Raw genomic sequence first — 15,475 nt, 5'->3', positions numbered from 1 at the left:
CTGCCACCTTCAGAATTTGAAAGAGAGTATTCCAGTCAACATTGTCAAAAGCTTTCTCTAAGTCTACAAATGCTAGAAACGTAGGTTTGCCTTTTCTTAATCTTTCTTCCAAGATAAGTCGTAAGGTCAGTATTGCCTCACGTGTTCCAACATTTCTACGGAATCCAAACTGATCTTCCCCGAGGTCGGCTTCTACCAGTTTTTCCATTCGTCTGTAAAGAATTCGCGTTAGTATTTTGCAGCTGTGACTTATTAAACTGATAAGAGCATGGCTAAAGTGACACAAATAAATGAAAAAATAAGAAAAAACATGCATGATGCACATGTTTAGCACATCTTATAGCACTCCTCTTGTGAAGCTTAGTACGCACTGTGACGCATTGTTGAGACTCATTGCCACAATTCTTTGTCGTAGACACTTTATGGCAGACTTATTCACCCTGCCGTGCAAAGAATTGTGTCCACAAGCAGGTCTGATTCAAGGGAGGCAGTAAGCTAAAAGTTGCATCATCTACTGTGCTGCTGAAAAAAAGTACTGTATGCAAACAAAACAAAGTTGCAGCAACAGTTTTTCGGAAACATTTTACTTTAGCATAAAAAATAAAACATCTCATATTATGGAATCACATTTTTCTCATTATGCAGTTGTTCTGAAACGATTTTAGGGAAACTGATGTTTAAAAATATGTATTTCAAATTGCAAGTCTCGCATCACATGATGTGGTGGTTATCATTTTGTTATTGGTCATGTTTCTTACAACACTTCAAAGTTAAGTAACTCACAGCCACTTGTTGAAAGCAGAAATTGGCAGTCTGAAACTGTGATATTTCAAAGTGGGTCCCTGAACCATTTGTAGAAGAATTTGATAATCTTGTGTATTCATCCACAAGAAGTTTCTGAATTCCATTCAAGATCATCATGCCCACATATTTCTGATCTTTCAGAAGCCTAAATCTCTTTCTGGCGAGTGGAGGTTTGTTGTCCAGCCTTCTATACAATTTGAGTATGTCCAAACAAAACATCTTTCGCCTTATACAAATGAAGCAAAGCTGCATCACATGCTGTATTTTACTTAATGCATGAAGAATTGAAAACCACAGGTTCTGGATTTGCATGTTTTTTAACTGTGCGGTTGTTCCAAAACAACTGCAATCAACTGGATGTCACTTAGGCGACCTGCATATCCCTAACCAGTTATCCAACCGAGAAAAGGAGTGCCACGGTTTAACGTGGAATTCGAGCCACATTTCATTTCTGGTGAATCTTCACTTTGTTGAGAGGTGAATGCTAGGTTAAGAGACAAAGTGAAAAAAGGTGACCCTGCTTGGTTTCAGTCCCACAACCTTAAATGTTCTAGCCAGACGCTCTACTGCTTGATCACTATGCATTACACACATTTGGTTGGGCTTCATGCTCTCTCAAGTTATGCCAGCTGCTCACTAGGTGCTAAGGGAATCATTTTCACAATTTAACTTTAATTCATCACAATTCAGACGATTTGTACAAAATATTCATAAATTATATACAAAAACTTTCATCGCGAATCTGTGCATCCTACAGCACTTTCTGAGATTAGCCTGGCCATACAGACGGTCACAGAGAGAGATGAAAGGGGGAGTGGGAAAGGGGGGGGGGGAGATAGAGAGAGAGAGAGAGAGAGAGAGAGAGAGAGAGAGAGAGAGAGAGATGCAAAATTATAACATATTCTATGTGACACCTTTAAAATATAAAGTTAGAAGCACAAATGGCCCACCAGACATTGAGGTTCTTTAGAATGTTGGTCAAGCCCCCAATCCACACAAAAGGCTATGTACCATTGTGCCACTACCTCAGACTCTACGGCACAGTAAGATGGCAACGACGGTGCCGGCCGCACTCACCTTGACGACTTTGGGGTCAGTGAAGACATCATTGAGGCACTGCAGGTCAGAGCGCAGGGCGAGAGTGTCGACGATGTAGTCCGTGTCGCGTGTCGACAGCTGCATCAGGCACGTCAGGCCCTGGTAGCTGCGGTACGAGTGGTGCTGTGGGATGGACAGAGAGAAAGATATTAAATCACAGCTTGTTAACATTTCAAACTGGTGCAGAGATTGTCAACTTGCTTTAATGTTAAGAAATTTAAATCTGTGCACTGTTAAAAATGAAAAATATATCACCCAATCACCATAATATTACACAGCTGGAATCAGTCAACTCGTACACATATCTGCGTGTAACAACACGTGGGGATATGAAATGGAATATTAACATATGCTCAGATGTACACAAAGCAGGTGGCAAACTTGGTTTCAGCAGCAGAATACTAGGAAATGCAGCCAGTCTGCTTACTAAACACTCGTGGCACCCATTCTATAATACTGCTCAAACGTGTGGGACCCATACCAAATAGGATGTATACAGAGAATGGCAGATTGAAACTGTGTGCCAGACTGGGGCTGGGCCTCGAACTCGGAACCTTTGCCTTTCGTGGGCTGTGAGTCGTGCTCTGGTAGCTCAGTTGGCAGAGCATTTTCCGGCAAAAGGCAAAGGTCCCGAGTCGAAGTCAGCCCGGCAGACAGTTTTAATCTGCTGTAGAGTGAGGATTTCATGGTCTTACATTTTTTGACCCACGGGAGAGTGTCACAGAGATACTGAAGAAACTTAACTGGTAGACACTTGAATACATATGCAAGCTGTAGCGGAAAAAACTAGTTATTACAAAGTTTCGAGAAGTGCCTTTAACTGACAAATCTAGGACAATACTATAGACCTCGACATATCGCTCCTAGGGACTGTGAGGACTACAGTAGACTAATTATAGCACACAGAGAGGTGATAAAGCTGTCATTTTTCTTGCTCTTCAGATGTGAAAGGAGCAGGAAGAATCCCCAATTAGCAGTGCAATGCGAAGAGCATTGTGGTGTACGAAGCCTAATACACACATTATGAACCCTCTGATACCTGTGAGTATCAATAATTTCACATATAAGACAATATTACCATTCACACTATTGGTACATAAATGTCATATTTTATTTGAAGGACATTTCATAAATAGTTCTCACATTTTTAAAAAATCTCTTTACATTCCTTCAATATAGTTTCCCTGCTTCTTATGACTGAATCCCAACATCTCAGAAGCTCTATTATTCCATTCAGGACACCGCTTCTGTTCATCTGTGGAATGGTTTGAATGATAACGATATCCATGCATATATGTTTTTAACTTTGTGAACAAGTTGAAGTCTGGTGGACTCACGTCTGGGCTGTACGGCAAATGCTGCAACGCTTCCAATCCGTATTCGCGCGGTGCTTGCACTGTGCCATTGCCGATATGTGGGCAGACATTGTCACTGAAAATGAGTGGCCCAGCCTCGAACAATTGAAGTCAGGTTTCGTGCATTTTTCTGTGCAGGTTTTAAACGAATTTATGATAATACACCACTGTGTCACTTCTTTCACTCTATCGGTCATGATGATTCCTTGGTGATCATGAGCAAAAAATCATCATTTGCTTGAATTTCAATTGAGAACGTTGAAATTTTTTTGGAGAGGAAAATCTGAAGCTCTCTGCTCATTGAACTGTGATTTCAACTCCAGTTCAAGTCTCTAATCCATGTTTCATCAATAGTGACAATTTGACACAAGAATCACTGACCTTCACAGTCAAATCATTGTTTGAACAAGGTTGCAGTGTGCAGGTAGTTCTGCTTCTCTTTAGCAGTTAGACAGTGCGCGGCTCATCTTGCAGAAATTTTTCTTTTCTTCAAATCATCTGTCAGGATATGGGTACTGCTGTTGGAGAGAATTCCCATGGCTTGAGAGAGTTCCTCAAAAGTTGCATTGTGATCTTCTTCAAGAGCATCTGCCCCTAGTTTCACACTCAATTCATCTGTAGACATTTTTGGCCTTCTGGGTCTCAGGTCATCATCTATGCTCATAAGACCATCACAAAAATGATTTCACCTAATATGAAACTATACTATAGTTTACTGTAAACTCAGCCACAAACTTGACATGATACATTGTCAATTTCTGTTGGGTTTTTGCTGCGTAAATTTTCGATCTTGATCTTTGGTCTTCAACAGCTACAGTACCCGAGACAGCTGCACGGTCCATTTCTACCTCTCGCCAATTTTATGGTAGATACACAGTTCAAAAACAAAAAAATCATGCTACGTCCTCAAGCTCCCAACTATATCAGACAAAATTTTCATTATATATACCAAGATGGTATCTTGGTATATATATAGTTAAGGCTTACCTGCCACTTGACCATCTTCTTCTTCTGTGCGAATGCACAGTGCCCGAACTTTTACGGGAATTGGCAACGCGGCGCGAGTAACGAGTATAATGGGCGGGGGCACTACGAATGTAGTGCGGGACAATATGCTAAGAATGTGGGTTTCGCGAGAGGCGTGCCAGAGATAAATCCCTGCAGTCGCGCTATCCTCTGTGTCCTCAGTGGCTCAGATGGATAGAGCATCTGCCATGTAAGCAGGAGATCCCGGGTTCGAGTCCCGGTTGGGGCATACATTTCCATCTGTCCCCATTGACTGCCTGTAAGCAGTTAGGGTGTTCATTTCATTGTAAAATTTTCATTGTTGTTGCATCAAACAATCCAATTAAAATTATTTTTTATAAACATTTTAAATTACAAAATATTTGCACATTTACAATTTCTATTATTAATTACACAATCCTGAACTGTTTAATATGTTTATTTCTCGATTCATTTATGAGCAATTACTTTAATATGACACCTGAAGTACAAGTTACATGAGGAGAAAGTTTCTAAAATCTATATATTCAGTTTTCTCAAATGCAGACTATTTTTTACAAAAAGCTTACTGTACCTCAAGGTCAACGGCAACTTCGGTGTATCGGCGCAGGTCCTCGAGCATGATGTGCACATCCTGCGGGTGCTCCACCACGACGAGCGGCGTATCGTCCAGGGGGAGGGGCTGCCGGGGGGCGGGGACACGCTCCAGCTGCTGGGGCGGCACACGCAGGCGGTCCAGCTCGTACTCGTACGGGTGACAGAATCTGCGGCACGAGCCACCGCCACCAATTATTGCGTGAAAGCACTGAATGCCAAAGACTTACAAACTGCCTGCCAAATATGAAACTCTTATAAGAGTCGAGGGGCATGAAAGGGAAGCAGTGGTTGGCAAGGGAGTGAGACAGGGTTGTAACCTCTTCCCGATGCTATTCAATCTGTATATTGAGCAAGCAGTAAAGGAAACAAAAGAAAATTTCGGAATAGGTATTAAAATCCGTGGAGAAGAAATAAAAACTTTGAGGTTCGCCAATGACATTGTAATTCTGTCAGAGACAGCAAAGGACTTGGAAGAGCAGTTGAACGGAATGGACAGTGTCTTGAAAGGAGGATGTAAGATGAACATCAACAAAAGCAAAACGAGGATAATGGAACGTAGTCAAATTAAATCAGGTGAAGCTGCAGGAATTAGATTAGGAAATGAGACACTTAAAGTAGTAAAGGAGTTTTGCTATTTGGAGAGCAAAATAACTGATGATGGTCAAAGTAGAGAGGATGTAAAATGTAGACTGGCAATGGCAAGGAAAGCATTCCTGAAGAAGAGAAATTTGTTAACATCGAGTATAGTATTAAATGTCAGGAAGACGTTTCTGAAAGTATTTGTATGGAGTGTAGCCATGTATGGAAGTGAAATGTGGACGATAACTAGTTTGGACAAGAAGAGAATAGAAGCTTTCGAAATGTGGTGCTACAGAAGAATGCTGAAGATTAGATGGGTAGATGACATAACTAATGAGGAGGTATTGAATAGAATAGGGGAGAAGAGGTGTTTGTGGTACATCTTGACAAGAAGAAGGGACAGGTTGGTAGGACACATTCTAAGGCATCAAGGGATCACAAATTTAGCATTGGAGGGCAGTGTGGAGGGTAAAAGTAGTAGAGGGAGACCAAGAGATGAATACACTAAGCAGATTCAGAAGGATGTAGGCTGCAGTACGTACTGGGAGATGAAGAAGCTTGCACAGGATAGCGTAACACGGAGAGCTGCATCAAACCAGTCTGAGGACTGAGGACCACAACAACAACAAACAATAACAGATACGAAACTACGTGTGGGGTCGGAACACCGACCCCAATCGTCGCCTCTTACCGACCGACATACGAGGGCATGACCCGTCCGACCTGCCTACAGAGCAGTACCTCACCACCTACTTTCCAAACTCGACAGTAGCTCTCCGATGTACGTAGCCAGACGAGCACTCCTGGAAGAAAGGATACTCCACAGAAGTGGCTCTGCCACAGTGTAGGGGACTTTTCTCAGGACAAATCCTCCACTCTGCCGCAGTACATATCTCAGCAGAGCTGCTGACACCCGGCTTACTGCACCGTGAAGGCTCTGCAAAAGCTGTCGTCAGTGTACTCGATGCTGCTGATGTCTGTTAAGTAGTTGTTTAATATTTGTAACACTTGTGTGTTTTTCTCAGTTAACTTGTGTATCCAACTTCCTTCAGACATGATAAATAAAGATGGGTTGACTCAAAAGCACAGAAAATTTTGGAACATGTAGTGGCAACAATCGAGATAGGTGGTGCTGAATGAGACATAGAATGCCGCTCACACTATCTTGCCATTTAGTAAACACTAAATGTGGAGCAACAGAATGGCATGCACACTGTCTCTGTGGTAAAAGCCTGTAACAAGAATGGAAGTGTAGAGGACGCAAATCGACAATTTCGGCGTCATTTCGACGCCGGACGGAACGGTCGTGTTCCCTGAGCACGTGCAACCGGTGCCTCACCCTGCAATTTTGAAGCGATGTGTTCAGTACTGAAGACGCAATGTGCAGAGAGGATCCAAACTACTTGTACGGGGCTGTGTGAACTGTTTAACTACAAACCCCACAGCGTTCTGTTCGTCAGTTGTATCGCTTGAGAGTTTGACGAGTACTGAAAGTGGATTTAAGGGCGGTAGGACGTCAAACGGGCCAACTTAAGAGCAGGAGAGTCACCACAGGACATTTTATTTTCTAGTGTCTATACTTTTACAAATAAATTCATAAAACTTTGTCAGCATGACCAGGAAGGATTCAGAATTCACACTCACAGCAGTGGAAGTGCGAAAACATAACAAAATAATTTTTTTTAGATATGAAATTTAATCATTTTTTCACTTACTGTCGGCTGCATTTGTTGCTATAGGTACCTTTTTCTTCACAAGTAAGAGAGATTCTTTGATGAATTATGCACAGCATACAAACCATACTTACAGATGTATGAAACTCTAGAATTTTCCAAATCTATTAAAAATTGTGGTAAAAATTGAGATAATTAACTACAAAATTTGATTTTTTTCCTAAACATAAAGTTTAAAATGTAACAGTTCATTCATTTTTTCATAAATTAAATAGATTCTAGGGTTTAAGACACCTGTAAGTACGGTTTGTATGCTGTGCAAAATTCATCGAACAGTCTCTCTTACTTATGAAGAAAAATGTACCTATAGCAACAAATGCAGCCAATAGTAAGTGAAAAAATGATGAAATTTCACATGTAAAAAAAATTATTTTGTTATGTTTTTGAACTTCGGCTGCTACGAGTGTGAATCCTCAATCCTTCCTGGTCATGCTGACAAAGTTTTATAAATCTACTTGTAAAAGTATAGACAGTGGAAATTAAAATGTCCTGTGGTGCCTCTCCTGCTCCAAGCCGGCCCGTTTGACATCCTACCCCCATTAAAGTTCCATCTGTACAAGCCACAGATCATTCAGCAACTTCAACTTAACCATCTGCTAATGCGAAGACAATATGCTACACATTTGTCAGCGAAAGTATAATTCACAATTTCACTAACGACAAGTGGATGTCAGATGAAGCTCACTTTCACCTGAGTGGTTTTGTCAGTAGACAGAATTTTCGTTGTTGGTTACAGATAAATCCGTGTCAGATACAAGAGCGTCCATTGCACAGCAGCAAGGTTACTGTACAGTGAGTCGTGTCATCGAGTGGCGTTACAGGCACCTACTTTTTTGAAAATGATGATGGGTGAACAGTGACATGGGAACAACTCATCTGTTCAGTATGTTGCCACGATGGAAAGTTTTGTTGCGCACCAACTGCCCCATTTTTCTGCCGACAGTTGGTTTCAATATGACGGAGCAACAGCACAGATATCGATGGCAGTTGTGTGACAACTGTTTGGTAACTGCTGTGTATGTGCGGATGGATATGTGTGTGTGTGTGTGTGTGTGTGTGTGTGTGTGTGTGTGTGCGCGCGCGAGTGTATACCTGTCCTCCCCCCCCCCCCCCCCCCCCCCAAGGTAAGTCTTTCTGCTCCCGGGATTGGAATGACTCCTTACCCTCTCCCTTAAAACCCACATCCTTTCGTCTTTCCCTCTCCTTCCCTCTTTCCTGATGAAGCAACAGTTTGTTGCGAAAGCTTGAATTTCATGTGTATGTTTGCTTGTCTATCGACCTGCCAGCACTTTCGTTCGGTAAGTCACATCATCTTTGTGTGTGTGTATATGATGTAACTTACCAAACGAAAGTGTTGGTATGTTGATAGACACACAAACAAACACAAACACACAAAATTCAAGCTTTCGGAACCCGCGGTTGCTTCATCTGCACATATACAGACACAAGCATACATATGCTTTTACACGTGTCGTGTGCGCGCGCGCACACACACACACACACACACACACACACACACACACACACACACACACACATATCCATCCGCACATAGACAGACACAAGCAGACATATGCTTTTACATATGTCTGCTTGTGTCTGTATATGTGCGGATGGATATGTGTGTGTGTGCGCGCGAGTGTATACCTGTCCTTTTTTCCCCCCAAGGTAAGTCTTTCCGCTCCTGGGATTGGAATGACTCCTTACCCTCTCCCTTAAAATCCACATCCTTTCGTCTTTCCCTCTCCTTCCCTCTTTCCTGATGGAGCAACCGTGGGTTGTGAAAGCTTGAATTTTGTGTGTGTGTTTGTGTGTCTATCAACATACCAACGCTTTTGTTTGGTAAGTTACATCATCTTTGTTTTTAGATATATTTTTCCCACTTGGAATGCTCCCTATATATATGAGACACAGAGTGGCCCCTACCGCACTCACCTCTCACCCTCGTCGGTGACCTCCAGCGTGATGGCGAACGGCGTTATCGCATTCGGCTTGTATTTGAGGATCGGCTGAAACGGGCCGGGCGAGTTGTCCACCTTGTCCTTGAACTTGGCCTGCGGCCGCTCGATGTTGCGCGCAGTGAGCAGACGCACCGTCTGCCCGGAGCCCACAACGGTAGCCACTGGGCTGGCCTGCAATCGAGAGAGGAGACAGAGCGTGAGAGTGGACAGGGGTGGCACGCGCACCGCAGCACACGACACGGACAGCACACACCTCTCACTATCTCTCTCTGTCGAACAACGGTCGAGGTAGATCCGGCACGGAATAATAACAGCCGACCCGTATTTATCGACAGCAATGAATCTGCCGCCGTGGTACTCGATCGACGGGAGTATGTAAGTGAAGGTCTGCACCAGCTGTCTGACACCTACACATAAAGCATCTGCCATCGGGACCCCATCCCTGTGATTCAAACTGACCTACAGTCCCTCCTTGAAACCTCAGGCCCTTCACAAGGACTAACACCTCAGTTTATAGAACGTCTTACACCACCCAAACTACACACCCCCACCTTTTATCTTCTTCCTAAGATCCACAATTCCAATCGTCCTGGCCGTCCCACAGCTTCTGCCTTAAAGCACTCACCAAATGTACGAGGGCAGTTCAGAAAGTAACCTCAGATTGGTCACAGTGCGGGTTGTGGGGGGAGTAGCGACGCCATCTGTGCGTTCACGCACTCAACAGGTCAGTCGGCATCAAGCCGTGGTCGAGTGAACGTCGTACCTGCGCTAGTTTAGTTTTTCTGGCAGTTTGAAATGTGTGCTGCAATAGAAAACCCCGCCAAATGTGAAGTGCGTGCTGTCATAAGGTTTTTTACAGCCAAAGGATATTCTGCAGCAGCTATTCATCGTGAGCTTTGTGCCGTGTACGGACCGAGAGTTACGAGTGAAGGAGTTGTCCGTGAATGGGTACGTTTATTTAAAAGTGGCCGAGAAAACGTTCATGATGAAGAGAGGAGTGGTAGACCATCATTGGCGACTGACGAACTCGTTCAGACAGTTGATGCAAAAGTTCGTGAAAATCGACGTTTCTCAATGTCGGAGTTGACTACTGGTTTTCCACAGATTTAAGACTCTCTTGTACGAGATAGTGACAGCAAGATTGGGTTACCGTAAGTTCTGTGCACGATGGGTGCCCAAAATTCTTACCGACCACCACAAAACTCAAAGAATGGCCTCTGCATTAGACTTTCTGTCACGTTATGAGGACGAAGGAGAACCATTGTTAAACAGAATCGTGACCGGTGACGAAACCTGGATTAAGTACGTGAACCCTGATACAAAAGAACAATCAAAGATGTGGACACATTCAAATTCGCCTACCAAACCGAGAAAAGCCTCACAAGATTTTTCTGCCAGAAAACTGATGGCAACGGTGTTTTGGGATGCCAAAGGGTTGTTGTTGGTTGAATTCGTGGAACGTGGTACGACCATTAGTTGATCAACACCTGTAACCCATAGTACAAAGACATCCTTCCTATATTGAAGGCACCAATCATTTTCTACATCCTCTGAAATCTGTGTCAGTCCCACTCCCACCACACACCTTGCTTGTCACCACCTCCTTCTACACCAGTATCCTCCGCATACACGGTAAGTGTGCAGCTGAACATTTCCTCAATCAGTGCCCACCTGATTTCAAATATATGACATCCTTGCTACTCACTTTACTCAACTTTATAATTACCAACAACTACTTCACCTCTGAGGAGCAGACATACAAACAGATCAGAGGGTACAGCCGTGGGAACCAGAATGGCTCTTTCCTATGCAAATCTTTTCGTGGGTCACTTGGAAAGGTCTTTCCTGGGATCCGTAAGCCTTCAGCCCCTGGTTTGGTTTAGATATATTGATGACATCTTTGCTGTACAGATTCATGGTGAGGCTGACCTGTTAAAATTCCTGTTATCTCTAAATACCTTCTCCCAATTAAATTTCACACGGTCTTAAATCCCATGACACTTTCCTTGATGTCGATCTCATCCTCACCGAATGCCAGTTACACACTTCCGTCCACATTATACCTACTAACAAACAACAGAACTTACATTTTGACTGATGCCATCTTTTCCGTGTCAAACGTTCCCTCCCATACAGCCTCGGCATTCGAGATAAACATATCTTGTTCAGATGCACACTCTTCACAGCAGTTTACCACTATTCTCACCTGGGCCTTCACTGGACATAATTAGCCCATCAGCCTAGTTCACAAGCAGATTTGCTGGGCCATCACATCCAATCTTGGTGCTGATGATCCCTCCAACAAAGAACTTAAAGAGTACACCACTTGTCACTCAGTATTACCCTGGTCTCAAACGTATTAATCAGCTACTTCGACAAGGCCGTAACTTCCTAACATCGTGCCCTGAAATGTGGTCCATTCTATTTGTCTGAAATTTTGCCCACCGCACCTAGAATAGCTTTCTGTCGCCCTCCCAATCTCCGCAATACCATTGTCAGACCCTATGTCCCTCCTGCACCTATCTCCCAACACTATGGCTCCTAAACCTGTGACCACCCCCGCTGCAAGACTTCCCTATGCACCCTCCTACCACCATCTATACCAGTCCTGTAATTGGCATAACATACCGTATTTACTCGAATCTAAGCCGCACTTTTTTTCCGGTTTTTGTAATCCAAAAAACCGCCTGCGGCTTAGAATCAAGTGCAAAGCAAGCGGAAGTTCTGAAAAATGTTGGTAGGTGCCGCCAAAACTAACTTCTGCCGTCGAATATATGTAGCGCTACACAAGCATGCTTTGTGGGCACAAAGATAAATACTGACGCCAAAACCTCTGCATCAGTAAATAAATTTAAAAAAAAAAGGTAGAAGACGAGCTTTTTTTTCTCCACCCCGAGTTTCGACCACTGCATTTTCATACATTATCCAACAAAGTAAATACAAATTCCGTATTGTTCATCCTCGAATGTAGCAGAATTTCAATGTACTACGAAAATTCGACTGGCAAGACTGTTAGGGATGTTTGTCAATATGGCCAACTCTACGTTCCGAGTTTTTTCCTACCTGTGAGAAGAGATGGTTGCTAATAGGAACCTGATGAAATGTGAATCACATGCACTATTCTCTTCACCATAAGAATAATACGAATATAAACATTTTGCCATGTATTCTTTCGTGTTTGCTGCTATCTCATTTAAATCCTGTCTGCCTAATAAACTACGAAACTAGAGTGAGACAACAGCAAATGCGGAATACAGTCAGAAATGAAGCATGGCAACTGACTAGATTTTAAATGTAAGATGACTAATTTCTGTGCAGAATTTGATGTACTAAAGAAGCGGCCGCAAAGATTTTCAAATGGAGAAAAATTTTCGCTAAACTCTCATTCAGAACATGTTCTATCATACACAGTCTATTATTTGGTTCTTGTTGATCATTATCAAAGAAAGCAGCAGTGTAAGTAACAACAAATAGCAGTCTCTTGCCATTGTTTCGCTAATGAGACGATTCCTCTTTGTTTTAAGCGGCAGTAGCGCGCACAAAAGCAAGTCATGCCGCGAGCGGCGACAGGCCGTAAAAACGCACTATCAAAATGCGACAAACAATGCATGACACAGTACAGTAATGCATTTTCAGCTTAGAATGACAAACACCTATAACAAAGAAAACAGCACTCATCAGATCAAAGCAAAATAAGCAATCGATTCAAACCAGACGAAGCACGTGAAAAAGGAAGGGTACCCATATAAATACGGACGGAGCGCCTGACGCATAGCAATGGCTACCTGGTAAAGCTTAACTGCTAAGCTTACGACTCGAACCAAACTACTGTAGCTGTATCGTCTTTCATTCGACCTAAATTGTGTCTCATATTACAATGGACCAACTTTGTTTCGATTTGGAGGTGCGGCCTAAAACTTCTCTCCCCCCTTGAATTTCGAGTCTCAAATTTCAGGTGCGGCTTAGATTCGGGAAATTTTTTTTTTTCCTTTATTTCGAGTCTCATTTTTCAGGTGCGGCTTAGATTCGAGTGCGGCTTAGATTCGAGTAAATACGGTATACTACCTGTGAAATAGCATATGTTGTGTACCATCTGTTATATAAACACTGTTCGGCCTTTTACATCTGCATGACTACCACCAATTTATCAGTTAGAATGAACAGGCATACGCAGAGTGTGTATCCTGGCAACACACAATATCCTGTTGCAATGCATGCCTACAACACAAGAGTTGTGACCTTGGTGCCTATTCCACAACCCGTGCCATCTGGATTCTTCCCCCAACATAGGTTTCTTAGAACTCTGCAGGTGTGAACTGGCGTTAAAATGTGTCCTTGGTTCTCACAACCACCTGGCCATTAATTTCTTCACAGTAACTATTCCTTTGTAAGGGTACCCGTGGTCTAGGGGTAGCGTCTTTGATTCATAATCAAAAACGTCTTCGGTCCCGGGTTCGATCCCCGCCACTGCCTAAATTTTGATATATAATCAGCATTGGCGGGCGAAGACTTCCGGCATAAGAAGTCAGCCTCATTCTGCCAACGGCCTTGTCAAAGAGGGCGGAGGAGTGGATAGAGGTTCAGGGCCCTCTCTTGTCCTAGGGGTGGGAAATTGCCCCTAAAGGCAGAAGAATCAGCAATGATCAACGACATGAGGATGCAGAAGGCAATGGAAACCACTGCATTAAAGACACGCAACGTGTATCCACAGGACATGTGGCCTGTAATTGAAGAAGTGTCATGATGATCTCTCCATTAGCAAAAGATTCCGGAATAGTCCCCCATTCGGATCTCCGGGAGGGGACTGCCAAGGGGGAGGTTACCATGAGAAAAAAATTGAATAATCAACGAAAGGATAACGTTCTACGAGTCGGGGTGTGGAATGTCAGAAGCTTGAACGTGGTAGGGAAACTAGAAAATCTGAAAAGGGAAATGCAAAGGCTCAATCTAGATATAGTAGGGGTCAGTGAAGTGAAGTGGAAGGAAGACAAGGATTTCTGGTCAGATGAGTATCGGGTAATATCAACAGCAGCAGAAAATGGTATAACAGGAGTAGGATTCGTTATGAATAGGAAAGTAGGGCAGAGGGTGTGTTACTGTGAACAGTTCAGTGACCAGGTTGTTCTAATCAGAATCGACAGCAGACCAACACCGACAACGATACTTCAGGTATACATGCCGACATCGCAAGCTCAAGATGAACAGATAGAGAAAGTTTATGAGGATATTGAAAGGGGAATGCAGTATGTAAAGGGGGACGAAAATCTAATAGTCATGGGCGACTGGAATGCAGTTGTAGGGGAAGGAGTAGAAGAAAAGGTTACAGAAGAATATGGGCTTGGGACGAGGAATGAAAGAGGAGAAAGACTAATTGAGTTCTGTAACAAGTTTCAGCTAGTAATAGCGAATACCCTGTTCAAGAATCACAAGAGGAGGAGGTATACTTGGAAAAGGCCGGGAGATACGGGAAGATTTCAATTAGATTACAGAGATTCCGAAATCAGATACTGGATTGTAAGGCGTACTCAGGAGCAGATATAGACTCAGATCACAATATAGTAGTGATGAAGAGTAGGCTGAAGTTCACGACACTAGTCAGGAAGAATCAATACGCAAAGAAGTGGGATACGGAAGTACTCAGGAATGACGAGATACGTTTGAAGTTCTCTAACGCTATAGATACAGCAATAAGGAATAGCGCAGTAGGCAGCACAGTTGAAGAGGAATGGACATCTCTAAAAAGGGCCATCACAGAAGTTGGGAAGGAAAACATAGGTACAAAGAAGGTAGCTGCGAAGAAACCATGGGTAACAGAAGAAATACTTCAGTTGATTGATGAAAGGAGGAAGTACAAACATGTTCCGGGAAAATCAGGAATACAGAAATACAAGTCGCTGAGGAATGAAATAAATAGGAAGTGCAGCGAAGCTAAGACGAAATGGCTGCAGGAAAAATTTGAAGACATCGAAAAAGATATGATTGTCAGAAGGACAGACTCAGCATACAGGAAAGTCAAAACAACCTTTGGTGACATTATAAGCAACGGCGGTAACATTAAGAGTGCAGCGGGAATTCCACTGTTAAATGCAGAGGAGGGAGCAGATTGGTGGAAAGAATACACTGAAAGCCTCTATGAGGGTGAAGATTTGTCTGATGTGATAGAAGAAGAAACAGGAGTCGATTTAGAAGATATAGGGGATCCAATATTAGAATCGGAATTTAAAAGAGCTTTGGAGGACTTACGGTCAAATAAGGCAGAAGGGATAGATAACATTCCATCAGAATTTCTAAAATCATTGGGGGAAGTGGCAACAAAACGACTATTCACGCTGGTGTGTAGAAT

General features: G+C 43.0%; 1 protein-coding gene across 2 annotated transcripts in view; it reads right to left on the bottom strand.

The window, feature by feature from the left end:
• LOC126213135 (exosome component 10) overlaps positions 1 to 15,475 on the bottom strand; it is a 234,195-nt gene that overhangs the window by 154,998 nt on the left and 63,722 nt on the right. For both annotated transcript variants that reach the window (XM_049940753.1, XM_049940752.1), the window contains exons 5-7: positions 9,107 to 9,303; positions 4,837 to 5,026; positions 1,882 to 2,025 (exon numbers count right to left, since the gene is read on the bottom strand). In XM_049940753.1, the coding sequence (XP_049796710.1) occupies positions 1,882 to 2,025; positions 4,837 to 5,026; positions 9,107 to 9,303 (531 nt within the window). The remainder of the gene's footprint in view (positions 1 to 1,881; positions 2,026 to 4,836; positions 5,027 to 9,106; positions 9,304 to 15,475) is intronic.

The sequence above is a fragment of the Schistocerca nitens genome, chromosome 11, assembly GCF_023898315.1.
Source record: "Schistocerca nitens isolate TAMUIC-IGC-003100 chromosome 11, iqSchNite1.1, whole genome shotgun sequence".
NCBI lineage: Eukaryota > Metazoa > Arthropoda > Insecta > Orthoptera > Acrididae > Schistocerca > Schistocerca nitens.
Note: the sequence above shows the minus strand (reverse complement) of the source record. Positions and strands in the feature narration are given on the sequence as shown.